The sequence below is a fragment of the Archocentrus centrarchus genome, chromosome 6, assembly GCF_007364275.1.
Source record: "Archocentrus centrarchus isolate MPI-CPG fArcCen1 chromosome 6, fArcCen1, whole genome shotgun sequence".
Classification (NCBI taxonomy): domain Eukaryota; kingdom Metazoa; phylum Chordata; class Actinopteri; order Cichliformes; family Cichlidae; genus Archocentrus; species Archocentrus centrarchus.
Window position 1 is genome coordinate 17216100 of NC_044351.1, and position 24658 is coordinate 17240757.

Below are 24658 nucleotides of genomic sequence, written 5' to 3' on the forward strand. Positions count from 1 at the left end.
ATTCTGTGAAAGAGCGTGTCAGTGAATGCATCTCAAAAGCAGTCATGAGGTAAATGTTTGACTGCGGCGTTTGATACACGCTGACGTGACTCTGCGCCGAGGATCTTCTGTATCCTCAGGATAAGACCTGAACACAGCAAGCTGATCTTGGCCTGAATGCTGGAAGAAGTGGGGGTTGTAAGAGGATTGGACTGGCTGTGGTTGCACGTGAGAGCCAGACTGACTGTCCTCTCTGCCACAATGACCTCGCTGTCCCACATTCATCAGCACCTATGAGGAGAAGCGGCTGTAGGTCACTGACAGTCTCATGGGTGACCTACTAGATCAACAGAAAGCAAAATCAAACCTGTGCAACAAACAAAACATTGATAAGCTACTGTGTGGGATACTAGAGTTGGTTCCTTTCTCAAATTATCAAAAAAAAAAAAAAATGTTGGGCTTCTGGTAATCACCCACACTTTGCCTTTATGTTCACTTTTCTTTTAATATATTGGCTTTATATTTCAAGTGCATTTAAAGGAGAATTGATGAACAATTTATGAATAGGATCCAGTATGAAGTGAAGTACCTCTTCTAAAAATAAGTAAGATATAGGTCTGTTTTTACTGTGGTGTGAAATGGCCACCAAAATGCTACTTTGAGAAGATCGTTGTTCAAAACTTAACATTTGGAGGTATGAACAAGGGCAAAGACTGCAGAGATGAGGGCTTCCATCCCAAATCAGAAGTGACAGGAGATTGACAGTAAAGTAAATCAGTCCAGAGTAGCCAGCAACCAAAGGTCAAAAATAGAGTGAGAAAACAAGGAACTAACAAGGAAACATTTTCTTGAAATTCAGATGAAGCGCCACCATTCTACACCTCCGGTGTTGTTAACAAGTTAGGGATGACAGCATTTGATGAATGTGTGTGATAGTGATGGAAAGATTGGGAAATTTCTGAGGATATCTAGGATAGCAGTACATTTTGTTCATATCACTGATGGTTTTAATGTACAAGCAAATTATAAACATATTATTTTCAGTAACGCATGGGAGCATTTTTTTAAAGTTTGGTTTGTACTGAATCAATGATGGATTCATGTTTTATTTGAATGACACACCAGCAGTGGTAAAGATCTCAAACAAAATTCTTTATATTCCACACAGAAACAAAAAAGGAGACATTAAATATGTAATCTACTCTATATCATCTACATTTACTTCATCTTTCTAAACCACTGCAGCAGTAGTGAGCCAGTAGCAGCCTGTTGTCTAAATCTGGCCCTTTTAAAGTAACATTTGGCCCCTCAAGATGTTCCCATAATTTATCATTAATCAGCATATAACATTGTAAATACAAGACCATGTAAATCTAAATAAATATGACCTCATAACATCTAATAATAACCAGTGCTATGTTGAATGCAAGAGCAGCTGACCTGAAAGATAAGTTCATGGCTAAGCTGGAAACATCAGTTGATGTATACCACGCCAGCAATGATCCTTGAGATGCTTGGCTATAATATGAACAGCCACAAGGAGCAGTACCCATAGAAAAGACAACTCGAAGCTAAAATCGAGGCAGCATGGAGGGAAGTTATCTAGCTATCAGAGCTGCAGAAGGTGTGATGAAGAAAGGGTTGCTTAAGAAGTACAACAAGCTGTCCATATCTGAGGCCTTAGAACCTGCCAAGCAAAGACTCACAGCCTTGGCTAACTGCCTGAAGCAGTATACCAGAGAGATAGAAGCCAGGAGAATAAACCAGACATTTTCCATTGAACCATCCAAGTTGTACTCTCAGTGGCAGGGGAATAGTATAAGAACAGCACCCCCACCAAGGCGATGGAGCAATACTGGAAGAGCATATGGGAGAAGGATGCAACACACAACAATAATGCTCAGTGGCTAGTGGATCTAAGAGCAGACCACAGCAACCTCCCTGAACAGGCTCCAGTAACCATCATAGTGGCAGACATCCAGGAAAGAGTCTTCCGTATGAGGAGTTGGACAGCACTAGGCCCTGACATAATTCACATCTACTGGCTAAAGAAGCTAACTGCACTCCACGAGTGCCTGGCAGTACAAATGAACCAGCTGCTAATGGCTAAGACTCACCCAGAATGGCTGACTGAAGGCCTGATGGTCCAGATTCCCAAGGATCGCCAGAAAGGACTGGTCCCATCCAACTACCATCCAATAACCTGCCTCAGTACAACATGGAAACCCCTGTCAGGCATCATAGCAGCTAAAATGAGTAGGAACATAGCTCAATACATGAGTGGGGCCCAGAAAGGAATTGGCAGAGATACCAGAGGAGCGGGCAGCACGGTGGCGCAGTGGTTAGCACTGCTGCCTCACAGATTGAATACAGATAGAATACCATCTGGAAGGCCTGGGTTCGATTCCACCTTGGCCCAGGCCTCTCCCTCTCTCTGTGTGGAGTTTGCATGTTCTCCCCGTGCTTGCGTGGGTTTCCTCCGGGTACTCCGGTTTCCTCCCACATTCCAAAGACATGCACTTACTGGGGTTAGGTTAATTGGCTACTCTAAATTGCCCATAGGTGTGAATGAGAGTGTGAAAGGTTGTTCGTCTTTCTGTGTTGGCCCTGTGACAGGCTGGCGACCTGTTCAGGGTGTACCCTGCCTCTCGCCCTATGACAGCTGGGATAGGCTCCAGCCCCCCCCGCGACCCTGAACAGGATAAGCGGTAGCGAATGGATGGATGGACCAGAGGAGCCAAACACCAGCTACCGGTAAATAGAGCAGTCACTTGAGACTGTAAGACTAGACTGACCAACCTGTACACCGCCTGGATTGATTACAAGAAATCCTATGACTCAATGCTGCACACATGGATCTTGGAATGCTTAGAACTGCACAAGATCAACAGGACCATAAGAGCCTTTATCAGGAACTCAATGTGAATGTGGAGACCAACACATGAGGCCAACTTCAAGTCAATTGCACATGTCACCATCAAGTATGGAATTTACCAAGGAGATGCTCTGTCCCCACCACTGTTCTGCATAGGTCTGAACCCCCTCAGCCAGATCATAAACACAACTGGATGTAGATACCGGCTACGGAATGGAGCAAACATCAGCCACCTCCTCTACATGGATGACATCAAGCTGTATGCCAGGAGTGAACAGGATATCGATTCACTGATCCACACCACTAGGATCTACAGCAATGACATCGGAATGTCATTTGGACTCGAGAAGTGTAGTTGGATGGTAACAAAGAGAGGGAAGGTAGTCAGAATTGATGGGATTGCACTACCAGAAAGCAACATTGCAGACATTGAGGACAGCTACAAGTACCTTGGAATCCCACAGGCAAATGGTGACCGTGAAGAGGCCCCTAGCAAAGCTGCAACAGCCAAGTACCTGCAGAGAGTACGGCAAGTCCTGAAGAGTCAGCTGAATGAGAAGAACAAGATCTGGGCAATCAACAGCTACGTCCTGCCAGTCATCAGATACTCTGCTGGGATAATAAACTGGCCAAAGGAGGAAAGAGAAGCCACTGACATCAAGACAAGACTTACCATGCATGGAGGGTTTCACCCCAAATCCAGCACCCTGAGACTGTACGCTAAGTGAAAGGAAGGAGGCCAAGGACTAGAGAGTGTCAGAACCACTATCCTAGACGAAACAACAAAGATCTATGAGTACACCAGGAAGATGGTCACAAAGGATCACGTTCTTAGTGAATACCTCAGGCAGCAGAAACCCAAGAAAGAAGATTAGAAAGAAGAGGAACCATCATGGAAGGACAGGTCTCTGCACGGCATGTACCACCAGCAGACAGAAGAAGTGGCTGATACAGAAAAATCCTATCAATGGCTGGACAAAGCTGGACTGAAAGATAGCACAGAAGCACTAATCATGGCACCACAGGAACAAGCTCTAAGCACAAGATCGATATAGAGTCTACCCCAACAGGTAAGACTTCAGGTGCAGGTTGTGCAGAGATGCCCCTGAGACAATCCAGCACATAACAGCAGGGTGCAAGATGCTAGTAGGCAGGGCATACATAGACTGCCATAACCAATTGGCCGGCATAGTATACAGGAACATCTGTGCCAAGTATGACCTGGAAATCCTGAGGTCAAAATGGAATCCGCCCCCACGGGTGGCTGAGAATGGCAGAGCTAAGATCCTGTGGGACTTCCAGATACAGACAGACAAACTTGTGATGGCTAACCAACTGGACATAGTAGTGATGGAAAAACAGAGGAAGAAAGCTGTAGTGATAGACATTGCAATACCAAGTGATGGCAACATCAAGAAGAAAGAACACAAGAAGCTCGATAAATACTAAGGGCTGAGAAGAGAGCTAGAGAGGATGTGGAAGGTGAAGGTAAAAATGGTCCCTGTGGTAGTCAAAAAACTCAGGGCAGTGACCCCCAAACTGGGAGAATGGCTCCAGCAGATTCCAAGAACGACATCCAAGATCTCTGTCCGGAAGAGTGCAGTCCTGGGAACAGCTAAGATACTGTGCAGGACCCTCAAGCTCCAAGGTCTCTGGTAGAGGACGAGCTTGGAAGACAAACTCTTTTGGCCTCCCTCCAACACAATCACTTTTTTTTATTGAGAAACTGGCCTGGATAGGACCTAATTCCTGACATCAATACTGCATCACGATCAGCCTACCACAGGGTTGTAGAAACACTTACAGACTTTTTTTTTCACAGAATTTTCCCCTGAAAAAAGAAAAGCAGCCATTTCCAAAGGAAACAGTACTTTGATTTGTCTCTGGAGCCTGAAAAAAGGGCGACTGGACTTCTTTTTGTTTCTTGAAGATGATTCACTTCTCATCCGAAAGGCTTCTTCAGTTCAGTTCATTGGAGAACTTGTAAAACTCTAGTAAAAATCCTAAATTAAATTACCACATTAAAAGCACCCAATAGTATATATGTATATTTGCATACATTTTCTATCATAATCAAACAATTGTTAATGTAGTGAGAAATAAATATAAACTAGCAGATTAGTGATATTTTTATATCCAAACCACATTGAATTAGTCCGAGGAAAAGGCAGTGGTAAAGGTTCATGCTGTGTTTCCAATTGGTAGGAATATCTGATGAGTGCATTTTATACACACTGGTTAATGAGTACATCCACTGATCATTTGTTAGAAGTAAACAAATAAAATGCAGCTACTGTACAAGCAGAAAAAAGTAAAAGGCCAATACTGGCGGCATCTTCTTAAGAAAAACCGGCATGTGTGTTGTGTTATATGTTGATTAGATTAATTCATCCAATTTCCTGCAGTACAATACAATCCATGTTTTAAATCCAGTGGTCTTGTTGTGCTTTTCACAAGAAAGTAGTTGCAGAGAGCACTCAGTCTCAAATACCATTTTTTCCTATTTTACAACACAAGCTTAAATGAGAATAACCTGTCTAAAGTTTCTGCATGTCTAAGGTTTCACAGGTAGTGTCAGCAAAACTCAGAAAACGATCCAAAACGCAAAAGTGATTACTAAAGTGGATTTTTAAAAAAAGGTCTGCATGTGTCTTTTTCTTAGTGTGTAAACAGATCGTGCAGCTGAACATAACAATCATTTCTAAGTCAGTTCTCCCCTCCTCACAGCACACACATTTAGCTAAAGAAGCCACTGGATCGTCAATAACTTTAATATCTACACACCTTGATTTGGCTCTAACTCATAAGGTCACACACAGTGACAAAAAGGCTTAGTCACTTGCAAAGGTAAATAGAGAAGCTGTCACACACACACAGTCCTGCAAGGCACTAAACATGTGAATAAGCACAGCTGGAGCGGAGCAACACGAAGTTCTGCAAAAACAACAGAAAACAAGCAGCAACATTTCTGCTGTTTCCTCTAGTTCCTGTTATTCTTATTTTCAGAGGCATGAGGTCAGCCCAGTCACTGTATATTTGCTCATATATGCCCCCCCCCCCCATGTGTGTCTGTCCTGTGTTGTTTCATGCCCGTGGTGTTAGTGAATCAGTAGAGTAACATTACCTGTTTCCGTCAACAGATGGCAGCATAAAATAAGTCATGAATAAGCATTTATTTAGGTCTTGTTTTTCTTAACCTGGTTACTTCAGTCTTTTGAATTTTCACATGCATTTTTCCCTTAAAGATCTATAAACCATGTGCTAATCGCGTGTTGGTTAAAACGGTTATTCCCATTGAATTAATTTGCCACGTGTAAAATATGTCATTTATGACAGACATGACATAAGTAAACGTTATATTTATATCTGGTGCCGATAGTCTCAATTCATTTCATGCTCTCAGACTTTTTTTTTTTTCCCACCGACTGTCTCGGATTTCAGCCGAAGGAGAAAAAATAGCAAGCTGTTTAATGAGCAAAGACAATCCTGGAGCAACCTGCCTGTGACACCTCTTTGGTCTATCAGCATTTCCTCGTCGATCATCATTTCATTCCTGTGTCTCGGTAGATACTGAGCTCAATATATATGCTAGTAAATGCTTGGTTTACATGGTAAAGTGATATCATCCTGGCTGTTTACCCGTCATTGTCACTATCTGATCAACCAGCTTCCTGCAGCAGCCCCCTGCAGGCTGACACGGAAACTACAGCGGTCACATTGCGTGAAGTGAGACATAATGAAGCCCTGAAATCCTGGTGAGGACTTTTCAAATAAATCCCTGCTGAAAGATATAAAATATGAAGAAGGATGTCGGGATAAGGATGTGACATGTTTTTTTAAAAAAATCATTGTGTACTCTTACTTGGAAACTGTTTCTTAGTTTAACAGACATAAAGAATTGAGAAGAGATTTGCCTGTTGAGTGTGTGTCATCCTATATTTGCTTCATTACTTAGTGTACACATAAGGCCCAAGAAAATTAAAGGCAAGAACTCCCTTTCTAAGATAGTAGTGATTAATAATGGTCTTTCTTATTAACTACAGAGACATTTTCAGCTGGCTGCTCAATCTTTTTGTCTGAAGCCAAGTGTTCACTGAATTACCTCGCTTCTAAGAGCTTCAACAGCTTTTTCCCAGAGCTTCATGGTGTGGCTCATCAACTTTATGTCTCTTGATGACCACTGTAGATATTAAGAAGAGTAGCTACTTTTGAACAGGCTCACCTACTTGAAAAAAAAAAAGGACAGAACTGGTTAATAGGCTGTCAAAGGAGTTTACGATTAATCTTCCGCTGAACTAACAATTTGAGCTCCACTTTGTCCTGTCAGTCATAAATTAAACATTTAGAATCTGAACACTTAGTTCCTTCTCTCTCTCACACACACACGTTGAAATATCAAGTGATGGCAACATCAAGAAGAAGGACCAGAGAAGCTCGATAAATCTTTGCAATTAGGGACCTATGATGAGACAAGTTTTTATTGCATTAAAAAAAATAAACATTTTCTTTCATACAGATCATCAGCTGAACAGCATCAGCAAACTCGTATATTTTCCCTAAAAGAAAAATCATATTCATTTACCTAATTTTCACTTCTTATTCTTCACCTGCACCCCACCTCCAGTTCGAGAACTACTGCATTAGAAACAGCGTGCTAATGCTTATTGTCAGGACAGAAACGGTTCTCTTTTAATGTCAATCTACGCATGTGAGCGAGGTTTTAAAAGATAGGTTAGATAGGATAGATAAAAGATAGGTTTATTCTTCTAACATGGCAAAGCTCAAGCTTTTATTTTTCCTGTAAAAATCCCTCTCTACTTCCGGTCTTGCCTTTGCAGCTCGCACGCGTCTTGACGCAGGCAGGTCTGTCTGTAGTTGCTGCTGGCTGCTGCAGGCGTGCAATTTGCGGCAGCGGAGATACCCCTGCGATATGCCTTTTGTATTCCCGGGTGTTTTTTGGGGGGTTTTGTTTTGTGTTTCGCGAGGGTCAGATCACAGTATTTGTAGCCATGCTCTGTGGTGGATTCAGCGGGCTGTCCTAGCTGACTGAGCCGCTTCAGCAGCGGTGGGTCCGGTGCAGCGCACAGCCGGGGATGAGGCCTACTTGTTAAAGCTCCCCCACCACCCCTCCATCGTGATGGCTGATGATCAACAACAACCTGGTCAGAAGCCTGCCTCGGGATTAGGCTCTCTTCCAGCGCTGGTGCCAGGACTCCAGGGGCCCGAGGCTAACGCGTTACAGTTCAAAATAAAGAATTCAATTTGGTAAGGATGGAAGCGGTCCTCAAGCAGCCACACTGTCCTTTTCGCTAGCCGTAGCCTTATAATTAGCGTATCTGACTGTGGAGTGGCAGGGAGGCAGTGTGCTGCACAAAGCGGCTGAAAATAACACGAGTGCTGCCGTGCTGTGCGTAAATATTTCACCGAAATACGACGCCAGGCGAGGCGAGCGACTCTGTCTGGTTCCTGTTTGTTCGTTAACGACGCGGTAACGTCGGGTTACCTACAGCAGGGGTAGCTATGATCATTAGCATCGAGCCATAGGAGGCCATGTTATAATAGATGCCACCAAATCCACCGGCGGTGCTGATGCTCGGGATGACAGGTGTCAAAGCAGGCAGCTCCACACGGACAGCCTCACTGTGATTTAATGCTCTTAATGAGAGGGCCGTATCATGTGGGAAACGTGTGTTTATAAATAGAAATGCACATTCTGAAAGCCAATACGTTATTTTGTCTACTGTGGCTTTAGAAATTGCTCACCAGTTTCAGTCCCCCCCCACACACACACACCTTAATGTGCAGTAAAATAAATCTATTTTGAAAATTAAAAAAAAAAAAAAATTAACAAATGCAAATGTGCCAGATTTGGCCACACGGGCTAATTTTCATGTGCATTAAACAATACAAGGAAGCCAAAGATGTAAACAGCATGTGTGCATAGATAAGAGGCAGAGGCATGTGAGTGATGAAACAGAGATGACTTGTAAAAACCACAAGCGGGAAAAACACATGACACGAATTCAGAAACCTTCAAATGCGTGTTTGCTACTGTTATCTGTATCAGACGTTATAACATAGCACATTTCAAAAGGATTACATTTACAGTCATTATACTCACATAAACCAGCAGTGACGAGCTGCAAACATGCTTTCAGGTTTGTTTGTTTTCTGAGAAATCTCTCATTTACATAAATATTCAGACTGTGCTAATCATCCTTTGATACACCTGCTTTGATTAGACTCGTGATGTTTCTAGCCACGTGTCTCTTAAACAAACTGGCCACCTTATCATTTGTGTCTGAGTTATGAGTTTGCAGTGTTTGCACTATGGTGTGGACATGCACGTGTGTATCAAATGTGATTAATGAAGGCTGAATTGTACATATTGTTGTACATGTTACAGAGGCATCAGTGATGTTAGTAACATCTGTTTTTCTCCTGTTATTATAAGTCAAAAATGTTTGATGTGGAAACATGACAGTCTCAAAACGCAATATGCTGCAGTTTTAAAGTGTTTTAAAATGCAGACTTTACTATCACTGTACTACTATGTACTTTTACTATCACTGATGTTGCGTTACACAACAGATGTTGTGTAACGCAACATCTGTTAGTGATGACCTGAAATATGCTAAAATACCATCGAGTGTTTCACAGAGAGTAGTGAGTAAATGAGGACACCTGTGGTGATTTCACCTGGTTGGATGTGATTTAAAAAGCCTGCGTTCATTGTACTCTCCATAGATGCTTAAATCTAGCCAAGAGACATAAAAAGCTTTCCCAGGACCAGAGTGGGTCCTAGCCAAGTTGGAGATCACCAAGAAATTTTCCTAGATTTTGTTGTTCATACAAATTCTGTAACCGTCTAAGAAGATTATTGGCCAGGACAGTGACCAAGAGATTCAGGTGCTGGATGCTGGTCATCATCTGGCTAACGCCATTCGTACAGTAAGGCTTGGATGCCAAAATATTGGGTGCAGCAGGGAGACTGATGCAAAAAATTTTCTGCTCCAAAAGCGTTCATACATGAGCTTTCAGCACAACAGTGACCACGAGTAGACAGAAGATACATCGGCTTCTGTATACTTGCTCACATGTAGCCCCAAGAAAACCTGAACCTGAGTCCCATAGTTTATCTTGAGAGAGACCTAGAAAGGATCTGCTAGGGAGAGGACTTAAACATGTCATTTTTGCAAACAGGGTGAATAAGGTGTCTGAAATCATGTGAAAGAGAGATATTTATACAGATTTAATATGTTCATCAAAGCTTCTAAAACATGTTCTCACCTTCTTGTAGAAAGATGCCCTCAGTGAGTGCTAAAATATCTCTATAATGCAATAAAGAGCAGCAAGAGAAGGAGTTTGAATAGTTTTAACGACCCGTGTGTGTGTGTGCGCGTGCATAAAAGTGCTTTTTAAAGATTTTATTCACAGGTGTAGCTCTTTTAATTGCGTATCACATTTCACAGAGCTCATTGTGTCCTGTGCTCCAATTTCTTGTCCTATTTAAAGGCGCACACAAATAATGTAACGTGGACGGGAGATAAAAACAAATGTTAGCTGTTGAAATGTTGACAAAATCTTGCATGCCTCCATGACATTTTAGTCCAGATTTTATTCACATTCTCTTTTTGCTCTCTTTCTCATCGTAGCAAATCTGTACAATCAAAAGTGGACAGCATATTGGTGAGTATTAATAAATACAGTTTAATTTGCAACCCCTTCATTATCACAGTCACATAGAACTGTTTGTTGGTGCCCTTGGAGAACAGTTTTGTTCAGAAAGGCCATATAAATGATTAAATATGTTTCACGCTTGATGAAGTGGAATAGGCTAAACCAAACCCACAAAGCTTAAATTTGCATAACTGATACTTATATACAGGGACTAATATTATATATATTTTTTTTTCTTATTTTAGTGACACATGCATTACATTGCATGAATCAGTTTTGTTGCAATTTGCAAAGCAAATGATAAAAGCACAGGTTTGCAAATGTTTCCAATGTTTATATAAATATATGAAGGTAATTGAGTATGTCAGATATATGAATGCATTACTGTTTTTGATGTCAGGTCCAACTTGTTCTTTGTGCACAGTTTTAGATTATTCTGAAACTGTGTCTCACTCTGTCTCACAGCTGTGTACAGCTGCAAAGCCGTGTAAGTGACATCAAAGCGACATGATAAAGCTTTGTCTATTTTTTGTCATCAATAAAGCAGACAGAGTCTGGATTTTAATTTCAACACGTCTGTCTGGTGTTAGGCAGATGTTGCTGGGGTTTATTTTGATTTTTTCCAGCTTTAGTCCATTTTTGTCCCAATTTAAAAAAAAAAAAAAAAATCCACGCTTTGACTCCTCTGACGCTTCCACATCAAACAGCAAACAAACATCTAAAAGACCTGCTTTTCACCAGGAACTAAATGTGCTTCACTTCAGGATTTTGGATTAATAATTGTGTTTGATCAGCTCGCTATCATCTTACTTATCATAATATGTGCAGAATGTCTGTGTAAAGGTTACAAAATTAGAAATGCTGCGATTAATACAATTAATACAATATTATTACATACATATATAATATGTATGTAATAAAGTTTAATCTAACTTTGCAATCAGATAAAAACATGATTTTGTCACATTAATGCTAACATATAGCAATGGTAAAACTGATGGTTTAAACAATATAGAAGAATTTATGCAATAGTCGACACATTTAAATGGCTACACACAATCAGTCCTCAAAGATTAGTGGCACTCAGTTCATTTGACCTTTTATTTGTTTTCTGACCATTTGATTAGCAAATGTCTTTTATGCTTTAGTGAATGAAGCTCAGATTAATAACACTTAGTTGAAACAATTTTTTATTACAATGTTGTTTTATTTTTTCCTTTTGGTGAAGCCTCTTTGTCGGGTGCCAAAATTTCCTCTTTGCAGTAAAAGCCCCGGACAGCATGTTTCCAAAAAAAAAACCATTGCATAAATAACTTTGAAGAAAAGATTCCACTAGTATAATCTGCATTTGCTGTTGTTTTGATGGAAGTGTTCATAAGAAATGCACAGGTGCAACGTGATTTTGTACATCAGATTATGTACATGGAATCAAAATTCCGACTTAAAAACCAAAAAAGAAAATTCGAGATGTTTCAGCGGAACAAAATTAAAAGTTCCAGCTGTGGTGTAAGGAGGTCAGGACCAGCACATGTAATTCACTCAGGGCTTGTGGCAGTGGCATGTAATAAATAGCGTCTTCATTCACTGCTGATTGGCTGACGGCTCTCACCTCGTTCGTTTAAGTATTGGTTCCCCTAGCAACAAAGAGGCAAATAGAAAAGGAAGAGGTGAGAGGAATCCATTCTTAGAAACCAGCTGAAAAGCACTTAAGGTGGGATCAATAGTAAAATGGTTGCATGCGATTGTAGTATCAGTGTCACTGTTTTTTTTAATTGGTGCTGAATTTTGAACCAGATAACCTTTTTGTTTTGTTTTTAAACGTACTTACTGTATATCAGTCTGTCCACAGCATTTGCCAGCCTGTGTGTGTGTGTGTGTGTGTGTGTGTGTGTGTGTGTGTGTGTGTGTGTGTGTGTGTGTGTGTGTGTGTGTGTGTGTGTGTGTGTGTGTAAGTCTCCAGACATATTCAGTTTTTTTTTCTCTCTCTCTGATGTTTTTATTTTTGCAGCAAGATGTTGAGAAGTTTACAGACATCGAAAAGCTCTACCTCTACCTTAAGTTGCCTTCTGGTCCCAGCAGTGGCAATGATAAAAGGTATGTCACAGGCACGCACGTTACCTAAGCTTTCCACTTTGCTCTCGGGCTTTTTTTTTTTTTTTTTTTCCTCTCTCTCACACACACACAAACACGCGCTTTGTTGTGGCTCTCATTACATTATCGGCACTGTCTCATTGCTTGTCAAAAATCCACTGGCTGCTACACAGACAAAGGTCAGGCTGATAGATGCTACAGGGACATCGAATTTAAGTTTAAGTCACTGTTGAGGGGTTTTTTTGTTTGTTTGTTTCCTTAGAACAAAATTTCAGCTGTATGATTGAACCACTGAAATCTGTAGACTTTTGCTATACCTAGCTGTCTGTGTTTCATTTGTTTCCCCATATCTATTCATCACCCCAACCCCCAAATTCTGCCCATTTGGACTGAGAATGAGAGGGGGTCCTCCACTCCTGGATTATGGTATTAAAGTTTCTGTATTAACAAGAAATGATGCACCAGAGTCGAGGGCACTGCCTGACCAGATGTCTCTTTCTTATGCACCATTTTCAGTGATCAGAGTTCCATGTCGTCAAGCCGTACTCAACAGATGTATGCATTCAACTGGATACGCAATCACCTAGAAGAGCACCCGGAGACTTCCCTCCCAAAGCAAGAGGTGTATGATGAATACAAGTAAGTGTGTAACCTTACAGAAGACGTGCGATCTGCTCATAAACAGGTTATGTTTCCTCATAATCTTATGTGATTCGCTTCTCCTACAGGAGCTATTGTGACAATCTCGGCTACAATCCACTGAGTGCAGCAGACTTTGGAAAGATCATGAAGAATGTCTTTCCCAACATGAAGGCACGCCGACTGGGAATGAGGGGCAAATCCAAATATCCTTAAACAAAGTCTCACTGTGTCTGCCTGTTTTTTTTTCTGTGAGCAACATGAGTGATTCTGTTAGATGGATGCATCTGTGCAGTTGTGCTTTTTGGATGCTGAGCAGGCGGATCATATATGTTGGCTTGTTGAGAGCTTGGTCAATCCGTCTCAACCTGATACTACTCGCTAGGCATAAAATAAGCATATTATAAATATATTAAAACCTTAAAATTCCACAGTGGACACAATCAAGAGCAGTTAATTACTATTACTTGGTTTGTGTGTTTTCTTTGGTGAATTTAAATTCCAAAATGCCTGTGAATTGATTTGCTATTTATTGCCACAATCCTGTTTTTATGGACAGGCTTACCTGAGCTCAGACCCTGGGGCCAGACAACATAAGGGGATCACAAAGCTTGAGGGGGGAAAAAAAATTCAAAGGGAGAAAAATAAAATGATCTTGGGTTTACTCTCGTGCTTTTGGTGTGTCACACCCAGTTTGAGTCTTTTTTTCATTCTCACACGCTGCCCCAAAAGAGGAAGCTTCAAAGCGGCTCCGTTATTTGTAAAAAAAAAAAAATGCTGTTACAGTACTGTGCAAAAAATCTTGAGACATCTCTCCTTTCTTTATCTTTTGCTAGGAAAATGGGAAATAGGTGCAGCCATGTATTGAAATGTGCAGACATACATGTAAATGCAGTAGATAAGGCAAAATGCAAATGTTTGTACAGTTTTAACAAGGTGGTCGTGCCATATATTGAAATTCAATATTTGGTATGACCACCTTTATTCTTCAACACAGCCTGAACTGTCTTAGGGTGTGTCCACACCTGCTGTGCTTGGTCCATTTAAATCGAGCTCTGGTTAGTTTTCCCCCTTGGTTTGGTTCGCTTGTGTAGGTGAGAACACTCAGGGTACAGAACAAAACAGCTGCACCGAGACCCTTTGGAAGAGGTGGTCTCGGTGCAGTTCTAATTGAACTCGAGTGCTTCGTTTATGGTGTGGACATGATTCCGTTTACCAGGTGTATGTTGCAAGTTTGAGGTAAAAATGTTCCCGTATTCACGTAAGCTTTGCATTCTGCGATGCAAAGATGCAAAGCAAAGATAGATGTGCGGAGTACACAAATGGTCAGTACGGGCTAGGAACCAGTCGTAAAATTAATGTATATTCTCCATGTTATCCACTAGACCAGAACACAGCATCTTCTTCCGGTATTTACTTTTGTTGCTCCACCCCAGACACACCTGCCCACCTGCAGACTAAACATTCTCACCTGGTTTGTAGTGATGCATTTTGGTTCACTTGCTTTGGGTTATTAGACTAACCCAAAGGGACTCTGTGTGTGTATGTGTGCAACGGTTGTTTGTGTTTATAGTTGTCACTTTTGCCAGTACGCTAAAACTACCGTTTAAACCACTATTGGTAAAATAATAATTTAGAAAGCCAGTAGGAATCCTTGGCTCAGAGATCAGAGCTGAAAGTCTGATGTCTGGCCTTGGATGGTGTCATATTTTCAGGGCAGGTAACTTTTTTTTTCTTGATACAAAGACTATCACAGAATTTCAAAAGACTGCGTATAAGGTCAGTTTCAGCATCTATAACCATTTATGTATGCACAGTCATCATGTTTTAGAAACCTTAACTCCTTTGCACATACTGTTACAGCGGGTTAAGGAAGAAAGCTTTTGTTCACATGCCGTCCCTACCCAACCTGGATCTTCAGAAATCTGGTGATGGGGTAAGATTGACTGCAAAAAATCTAAGCTGTGTAGTTAGACTTATGATGCCCATCTGTCTGAACCTCTGCTCTGTCTGACTAGTGTGAGCTGATGGAGCCAACAGGCCAGTCTCCGAGTGCTGAAGATGAAATGAGGTCTGCAGCCTGTGGATTAGTGTGTGAGTGGGCTCAGAAGGTCCTGAGCCGTCAGTTTGACAATGTGGAGGACCTGGCTCGCTTCCTGCTTAATAGCCACTATATCGGTACTAAGTCCATGGCTGCACTCACTGTTATGACCGGAACACCCACAGGTAAAGGTGTCCTATTGATCTACTGGTGTGTTCATTTTATTGTGTCTTGTGTGTGTGTGTTTGTGTGTGTGTGTGTACGTTTGGAGTTCATTGTGTGGTGTAGTACATCTCAAACATTGTATTTTTTTTCACTTGGAATATTCTAGTTGGAAAGGCATAAGCCACTGTCTGTCAAAAAATATAATTTGCTGTTTACATTTGTTTTATATTTGCATCTTAATAATTCAAGAGTGTTCTCTAAATGCAGTCCTACAATTTTTGGGGGCCTACGTCTAAGTGCAAATCACAAATAGTGCCAGCATTTTGTTTCAGAAGTGTTTGTCACTTAGAAATTGCAAATAAACGTACATGTTCTGCAGTCTTCTCCCGTGCTTCTGTCTGGGTAGCAAGTGACGAAGCAAAATGCTAAAATGAACAAATGAAAAGGCGATTTCATGTTTCAAATGAAGTTATAGTATGCATGTTGTAAATTTTACATAACTAACCTGTCACCCAAATTAGTGGCAGCATGTACACTAGGGATCCACCAAATTATTTGCCAACAATCAGTTTCAGCCAATATTGGACAGTGTCAGCCTTGTTAATCAGTATCTGCATATCTGCATTTACTGATGTTCACTAATGTTGTTGAGAGCTGATGTTTATCTAAGGTGCTTCTTCACAGCAATCAGCTGACACTTTGACATCCCTCAGGGCCCTTATTCAGCCAGTTAGGAAGTTTTTAAGCATTATCTAAATTAACCATCCTCATGATGTCTGTGTGCAGTAAACTGAATTCTCTTTTCCTGTCGTTGACACTGTGTACTTCATTAACTGTGTATTTTTCTTGTCTTGATAGGAATGAAGACACCAACTCCAGCTTCTGCGTTTGTGCCGACAGCAGAGTCTAACTCATTCCAGCCCCAGGTGAAGACCCTACCCTCGCCTTCTGTTGATGCAAAGCAGCAACTGCAACGCAAGATCCAGAAGAAGCAGCAGGAGCAGAAGCTCCACTCACCCCTGCCCACTGAGACCCAGGTCAAGAGGACGGAGGCCAGTACCCCGGGCCCCACGATCCCCTGTGGCAGCCCTGCTCTGCTCTCCCCTCAGCCTACCATAGGCATTGTAGTAGCAGCTGTCCCCAGCCCAGTGACGGTACATGACTGAATTTTTCCATTTAATTAGGTTCTGATATGTTATCAGTAATTTTGCCTAAACATACTGTTATCTTCCCAGGTACAGAGAAGCAGGCAGTTGATGACCTCGCCCAGTCCTGTAGGGACAGCAGAAGGAAAAGTGTTGCCTGTGAACTTCCAAGTGGTCACTCAGTCTCTTAAACAGTCCCCCAAAACCCCCCAGAATATCTCAGCTAGTCCCGTAGGTGACCGGCTGCCACGACACAGTACACGGTACGCCCAAATCCTGCCTAAGCCCTCTGCCACCAGTGCCATCACGCTGCGTTCACCCCCCACCCTTCTCATCACCAACAGCCCCATAAAAACTGTGATGCCCACTTCCCATGTCAGCTCAGTCAATGTGGTGAAGATGACGGCCATTGCACTCGCTCCCAGCAGCAGCAGCAGTAGTAGTAGTAACAGCAGCAGCACAACTGTGCGACCCGCCTCGGCTGGTGTGAGTACCATAGCTGCTTCGGAAGAATCCCTGCAGTCACAAGGTGGGAGTTCTGCTACCCCCCAGTCTCCTGCAGTCAGACCCAGTGCTCCAGCTTCTACTCCCACACCCTCTGCTGACACCAAAGTGGTGTCTGAATCTGGAAATGACAATAACTCCACGCCTGGCACAGAGAAAACTGCTGTGGGAGCCAAAGAAGAGAGAGTGGCAAAGTTCAGGGCTGCCAGTGAGCCAAGTTTCCTTGTTAAATGTTCTCCAGGACCAGACAAAGGGGCAAGGATAAAAAATGACCCCACATCCCCTCTTACTTCTGTAGCTGCAGCTGGGACTCAGGACAGCAATAACAGTAACTGCCATGACAGTACTTTGTACTTGACTGTTGATAATCAGAACTCCAATGTCAACGCATCATCTAATGGCTCCTCAGCTGTTACTCCAACATCAAAGGATTCCTGCCCAGATGCCAAGAGCCCCAGGAAGCGCACAGGTGGGGAATCCCATGTGATTCCCGTGAAGAGGGTTTTTATATCCCAGCAGCCACTGGCTGTAGTTGACAATCCCAAACCTGGAGTCAGTGCTGCAGTGAAGAGGATCCCCAGACCAGGAACTCCTGCTAGACCAGAGAGCGCCCCCTGCAAAGTGAAACACACTTCTATAGGGCCCGCACAGATCCTTGCACTCTCCGACTCACCCATCACACACACTGAGGGCACCCAGACTGTTGTCAAACACCAAGACTTAGTGGTGAAACACGAAGACCATTCTGTCAGCCCCGATACCAGCACTGGGGCAGCTGGAAATAATACAACTGATCAGGCACTGCTGCAGCAGATCACTGGGGATCCTTGTGCCATACAAGCCAACTCAGGACCACATGAAGCCTCTGTGATGAGTGACTTAAAGAGCACAATATGGGAGGAGGGGCACCTTGATGAGCTTCGGAAACAGCCGTTTGCCCAGCAGATACCAGCAGAACACAAACAAGCCCCTGCTGACCAACTTTCCATTATAGCTCAACCCCCTGAGGCCTCAAGCCAGCTCACCCTCACACAGGAAATGGTTGATTTTGCAGGTTCTCAGACCAACATGGACTATTTCCCATTCAATGATGATGACATGACCCAAGACAGCATTGTGGAGGAGCTGGTCCAAATGGAGGAGCAGATGAAGCTGAAGGGTCTGTTTGGTAACTGTGTTGACATGTCTCTACAAGGTCAGTCAGGCAGCAGTCAAGGTTCTATCCTCGGTGCTCACCAGGCCACTAGTACTTTCTACCCCTCTGCCCACAGTAGTACCACTCCAGTCCAAACTCCCACCCCAACACCAACCCCAACACCCACCCCTACCTCTGAAATGACGCTTGCTCACAGCTTGACGAGGGAGAGCCCCTGCTCCCGCATGGCTCCCATCACCCCTGTGGATGGAGCCATGGGTCGTCACACTCCCATCAGCACGCCACTGTCCAACTGCAGCAGCAGCGTCCCTCCAAGCCCTGTAGAGTGCAGGAACCCTTTTGCTTTTACTCCTATTAACTCAAGCATTACAGGTTATCATGATGCCAGTATTGTTTCCAACAGTCCTGTCAAGCCCATGCAAAGGCCCATGGCAACACACCCTGACAAGGCCAAGCTTGAATGGATCAACAATCGTTACAATAATAACTCTTCAGGTCCTTTGTCCAACCATAGCATTGGCATTCTGCCCAGCTACCAAGACCTGGTGGATGATCAGTTTCGGAAGCCGCATGCATTTGCAATTCCTGGCCAGTCATTTCAGTCTCAGTCGAGACAGGATGCTGCTCACTTTGGCCGTTTGACCCCGATCTCTCCTGTTCAGCAGCAGCAGCAGCAGCAGCAGCAACAACAACAACAGCCGCAACAGCAGCAAATGGTAACAACTCCTACTAAACAAGAGAGTTTTGCTGTGCCTGCACCGTTGGACAACAAGGCCCCATCCTCATCTACATCTAGTACTTTCCGTTGCCGCAGTGTTAGCCCAGCAGTGCGCCAGAGGAACTTCAGTGGCAACACTGGCCCTGCAACCACCACCACAAGTACCGCCACGACAACTCGAGCTGTGGTTTCACCTTTTAACTCTGCCATCACCTCCGAGGTTCTCAGTATCCTGTCGAACAGCCAGACTGTCACCTCTGTCCACAGCATGGTCCAGCGCAGCCAGTCTGTACCTCTGAACATCATGATGCAGAGTGAGATGCTGCCTGTGCAGGGTCAGAGTAACACCGCCAAAATCACTAATGTTCTTCTCAGCAAGATGGAAGCTGATGGCGATGATTCTGTCCGTGGTCTCGGCATAAACAACCTCCCCTCTAACTACACGGCCCGTATGAACCTCACACAGATCCTGGAGACCACTCCTGGCTTTGCTGCAGGGACTGCTCACCAAACTCAGCTGCCTGTCAGCTCCAGCCCTGCTGCCTTTGAGCTTCAGCAGCATGGCTACCTCACCACTGGAAGTGGAGAACAGGGGGGTTTCTCTGCCGGGGACAGCCAAGCACAAGTGGGCTCTGGTGAACAAGACCAGCAGCAGCAGCTCCAGGAGAATCCGGTGCAAACGCAGCCACAGCTGCTTCTCCAGAGCACACAGCAGCAGGAGGTGGAGGATGAACAGCAACAGCTTGATTTCAACAACACTGTCAAGGACTTGCTGGGGGATGATGGCCTCAACCCCAGTTCCCAGTTGGTAGGTCAGGTAGCTTCGGAGCTCAACGCTGTGGCGTCCGACTTCTCAAATGACATCAGACTGACCTCAGATCTGTCCAGTAGCATCACTGACCTTAACACGTTGGACACCAACTTACTATTTGATCCTAATCAACAGCAGGAACAATATGAAGACTCAACACTGGAAGAACTGAAGAACGACCCGCTTTTTCAGCAGATATGCAGTGATACTGTGAACTCTGGTTTTGACTGGCTAGAAAGCAAAGACCAGCCTACTACAGTAGAGATGCTGGGTTAATGTTACCTTTTATTCTGTAAGACTTCTGTTCTCTGTTGTTTGGTTTTGTGCATATGTAGTAAATCTGTTTTTAAACTCTAGTTTGTTGGGATTTGTCTGGACTTTGCCATTTGTTCTGTTAAAAGTGCCAGGCTTGCCAGAAAATCTCTCTTATACTGATCTTTAATTAATCCCTTCTTTTACATTTATCACCCACAGTTTCCGTGTTGAACCACTTTTCTCCCTCATCTGAGTTCTCGGTGTCCACGTGCACTTACTTAAGAACATTAGGAGAAGGGTAATCTTCAATAATGCAATATTTGTATTTGATGAACAATTAAGGAAAGTGAGAGGGGTAAGAAATTTGGCACAAGAGACTTCACCAAAAAACATATGCTGTTGCAGTTCAAATTCAACCAAATGGAGACAATATTGTAGTATATGCACATGTTAGTTGTAGTACATTTGCCTGCCATATCTGAATATTTAAAAGGGTAGCTTCTTAAAGCTGCCGGGTGCTGAATTTATGACATGATCTTTATCATATACCAAATCAGTGGAAAACTGATTCACATCTGAGCATTGTCCAAGAGTGAAATTTTCTTAAGCCTATACTTCTTGTACTGTTTAATATCTTATAAAGGGAGTAGAGGAATCTGTAGTGAGAAGATGGAGATTCAGGCCACTTTGTGGACTACACATTGAAAGGAATCAACAACTGGCTGCCTTATTTCCAAAGTCCAAGGCCTTATGCCATCTTTAGAGAGACTGTATATAGTATAATGTTAAGATATCTTCAGAACCATCCAGAGCTTCATCATATCAAGGCAGCTGTTACTCTGATATTTTCAATACTACTTATTGTTTTTGTTCCGCAGTGTTTCAATATAGATATGTATTGTATAGGCTAACGACTACACTGTGTGTGCCCTTATCGTTAATGGATTTAGAGGAATTTGATATGCTGTCATTTCATGAAACCATGGCAGGCGCACTCACAGTCATGAGATTTTTTTTTTTTAATTTATATAGTTTTTTTTTGGCATGCTATACTCCCAACTTGGATAAGAATATCAATGGTATGGAGAAGGCTCATTTACAAAGAAGGATGGAGACTGACGAGTGTTCTGATGTCATCTTGAGCTCAAGAGGAAATTACGTTATTATGTTTGTGGAGATCCAGCCTTATATCCATACCAAAGATGTTTTTAAAATCATAAGAGATTAATACACACAGAAACACTCCTAGTAAACATTAACAACAACGGGAAGCAGGCAGCCTCAGAGATATAAAAGAGATCTATTGCATTTGTGGAAAAGGATTACGTTAGATAAATCTTATGTACAGTATGTAAATTTGTGAAATGGTCACTGTCCTATGTTTTATAGGTAACCATGGACCTGAAAGCATGTTGAAACCATCACTGCTAGCCAGGTAGGCTATGTGATACAGTAGGATGCTTGCTTGAGTTTTTGGCTATTGTCAATGTTGTATAAGTCATGTTTAAGCTCCATCTGTAAATAGGATAGATACATAGAGATTTGATGTATCAAGACACTATATTATGGCCATTATTCTAGCTAAGTATGTGCCATTTAAAAAAAAAAAAAAAAAAAGAAGCAGATTTATAGTCGGCAAGATACTGTATGTTGTGTGTTACATTTCTGGCTCAGTGTGTCGTAAAAGTAATGCTGTCTGGTCTCGCTTGCTGATTTTTTAATTTTTTTTTTTAATTTCTTTAATTTTATTTTTTTCTATTCAAAGGTCTCTGCAGTTGCAGAAGTGATGTGTGCTTTGAGCAGGATCAATAGCATGGTATATTGAGAAAAAAAAAAAAGTTGTGATACTGTTAGCTGGTTGCAAACATCTCTGTGACAGACGTTGTGCTCAAAGTCTTTCAGCAGACACTGGAAAAAAAAAAAAAACAACAAAAACAATTACTCATGTTTCAACAAACTTTGGAGGTTCATGTTATTGCACTAAATTTTTATGACACATGGCTTTGCCACATCTTTATGGACAAATGTAATGATGGATGCCCGCAAAAAAAAAAAAGAAAAAAAAATGACTAAAAAAAAATTTTTTTATGACAAGTTGAGTAAGGAAGTTAAGTGAATTGTCAGAAAATGACTAATTGTCTTGTAGCAAAATGTGCATTAATCTCAGTGAGATACACATTTCTTACTCATTCTCTTACATGAGAATATAAAGCATTGAGGGAAAAAAGTTAAATAACCTTTTAAAACCTACATGCTCATTATGTTGATAAATGATTGTACGCACGCATGTGTGATGACTTCTGTTGTACTTTGTATTCTTGGTAACCACTGTCTTCTGTGATTTGGGCAGGTTCTGTTAACCAGACTGGCAGTGCTAGTTTCATGAGTTACATTACTTTCGTTGTGTGCTGTTTACTAAGTTAATGTTCTATATGTTGACTGTTTTCTGACAATTTTACATAGTTTTTTGTTTTGTTTTGTTTTTTTTTTTTGCAAAATGCATTTTGTGAAGAGTATTTTACTTTAACATTTTCTCTTAATTTTTTTCTTTAACAATATGGCACTGATATTCCAATTTGAATGAAGGAAATGCACCTCTTTGAGTTCTGAAGCTCCATCAAGCAGTGATTCTTTACCTTTGACTGACCCAGACCCAACTCTGTTAGACTATCTTGTCCATTTCTACCAGTAGAGAAAAAAAAAAAACCCTCCTCTGTGGTGTTGTCTGGTGTTCTGCTTAATGTACAGTAGCTTGTTAATATTGCAATCGCGTTGTTTCTTTTTTCAATGGAAAGTACTCACTGGTGAGATTTTTAAAGTGGTTTTAAAAGCCAATAAACTTTTTTAAAGAAGGTTTTTGTGTGTTTAAACCGGTTATTCTTCTTTTACTTTTGGCTGCTCCCTTTAGGGGTCGCCAGAGTAGATCATTTGCCTCCATCTCACTCTGTCCCTGGCATCCTCCTCTGTCGTACCAACCCTCTGCATGTCCTTCACTACATCCATGAATCTTCTCTGTGGTATTCCTCTTTTCCTCCTGCCTGCCAGCTCCATATTCAGCATCCTTTGTCTATTTTATCCACTGTCTCTTTTCTGCACCTTTCCACACAATCAGCCTTAATTTTGTATTTTATTTTTTTACATAAAAAAAAAAATGCTTCACAGCATGGCAGGACTTTGTAGTCACTGTAGTTTTGCTATAACTACACTAGGCAAAAATAAAGGAATTGGTTGTTTTATTAAACAATTTCCCATTTGTGCGTTTATAACATCTTTTTTTGGAAAGGAAAAAAACCCAGTTTGAATAGTATTGATTTGCCTTTCCTCAAACACCACACACATATTTAATATTTTGTCAGTCATTTTTATGCAAACTTAAAATCTCTCCATCACCCTCTTGGCCTAAGGTTAGAGGTCATCAGCTCTTCAGATGACCTCTAAGGTCTGTAGGGGGTGGCCCTCCTAGAAACAAGCTCCAGCCAACCAGAGTCCAGATCTTTGGTCCTCCGCTCCACTTTCCCAGGGCCTCATGATATTCATCATATGTTAATGACCTTAACCCTATTGATCGTGGCCAAACAGCCTGACCTTCAGCCATACGGAGCCCAGTGGTTACTTCAGCCTCAGCAACACAACATTTAGCAACATGAGTTGTTCACTGTTCCTTTTTTAAATACAACATGGCAAACAGTCTAAAGTTAAATGTGGGTGGGTGGGCACACAAAACCTGTTTTTTTTTGTTTTTTTTTACATCATAGATGCTAGTGTGCACAGTGACATTTACTAACATCACTGGGGGTTTTGAAAAGGTGAACAAAACTTTTTTTTCCTTAGCATATAAATTATTACTACCAAGTAAACACTTTACCACATGCTATTTACCTGACAAATGGTTTTGAGCCCTGAGTTATAACTAGAAGGCTTTAGATGATTAAATCAATAGTTTTAATCAATACATAATTACACTCTTGTCTCCTCATTTGATTGCTTATTGGAGTTTGGAGACACATGTTTTAATGCAGTAAACCCCTGAAATCAGTAAACATCCATTCATAGACATAGCTGAGAAGGAGAGTATGATGTGGGGTTTTTTTTGCGAGGGAGCGCAGTTACCAGTGTGATGACTTTATTTACCTTTGCCAGTGGAGGGAGGCTTTGCTGATACAGCAGGCTGAGCTCACAGCTGGAGCCCATTGTATTGCTATTGAATGAGGGCCCGGAGACAGGAGGAGTCCTCCTGGAGGACCATTGTCAAAAGGCACAGTCGTTGGATCAATATCTAAATTCATTAAGCAGCTGACTAGCAGCCATCAATATCTCTTCATAATTACCAGGTTCTGCAATAGGAGCAGATGCTGTTCAATGTGACTTTATTAGCTGTTGGTATCTGATCATTTAAATGTTCATCATATTTTGTTGTCCGGAACATCTGATATATTGAAACATGGGAAATCAGTTGTTGATTTCTGATCAGTTTGTCAATCTAGTCAGTGTTCCTGATCAGCTTTTGGTGTCTCAAATGGTCTCAATATTAACAACCTAAAGAAATTTAATTCAGTTTTTTTTTTTTTTAATCTGACTTTATGGTATTTACAAGCCCAT

General features: G+C 42.0%; 1 protein-coding gene across 3 annotated transcripts; it reads left to right on the forward strand.

The window, feature by feature from the left end:
* The first annotated feature begins 7717 nt into the window (after nucleotides 1-7717).
* On the forward strand, nucleotides 7718-22765 carry rfx7b (regulatory factor X7b). 3 transcript variants are annotated; one of them, XR_004020089.1, is made up of 11 exons: nucleotides 7718-8119; nucleotides 10510-10543; nucleotides 12543-12628; nucleotides 13013-13051; nucleotides 13142-13264; nucleotides 13354-13470; nucleotides 15116-15200; nucleotides 15283-15490; nucleotides 16329-16624; nucleotides 16706-21494; nucleotides 21825-22765. XR_004020089.1 is itself a non-coding variant. In XM_030731338.1 (10 exons), the coding sequence occupies exons 1-10, from the start codon at nucleotides 7992-7994 to the stop codon at nucleotides 20078-20080; spliced, it is 4491 nt and encodes a 1496-aa protein (XP_030587198.1). In that variant the 5' UTR covers nucleotides 7718-7991; the 3' UTR covers nucleotides 20081-22765. The 3 variants fall into 3 exon arrangements, 2 of the variants coding, with proteins under 2 accessions (XP_030587198.1, XP_030587199.1); XM_030731338.1 differs by having other exon boundaries at nucleotides 16706-22765; XM_030731339.1 differs by lacking the exon at nucleotides 13013-13051 and having other exon boundaries at nucleotides 16706-22765.
* The last annotated feature ends 1893 nt before the right edge of the window (nucleotides 22766-24658 follow it).

Excerpts from the sequence above, each read along its gene's own strand:
- rfx7b (XM_030731338.1), top strand. The coding sequence starts at position 7,992 with ATGGCTGATGATCAACAACAACCTGGTCAGAAGCCTGCCTCGGGATTA. Across the intron at positions 10,544-12,542 it reads CAAAAGTGGACAGCATATTG|CAAGATGTTGAGAAGTTTAC; the intron begins GTGAGTATTAAT and ends TTATTTTTGCAG. Across the intron at positions 13,052-13,141 it reads TCCTCCACTCCTGGATTATG|TGATCAGAGTTCCATGTCGT; the intron begins GTATTAAAGTTT and ends CACCATTTTCAG.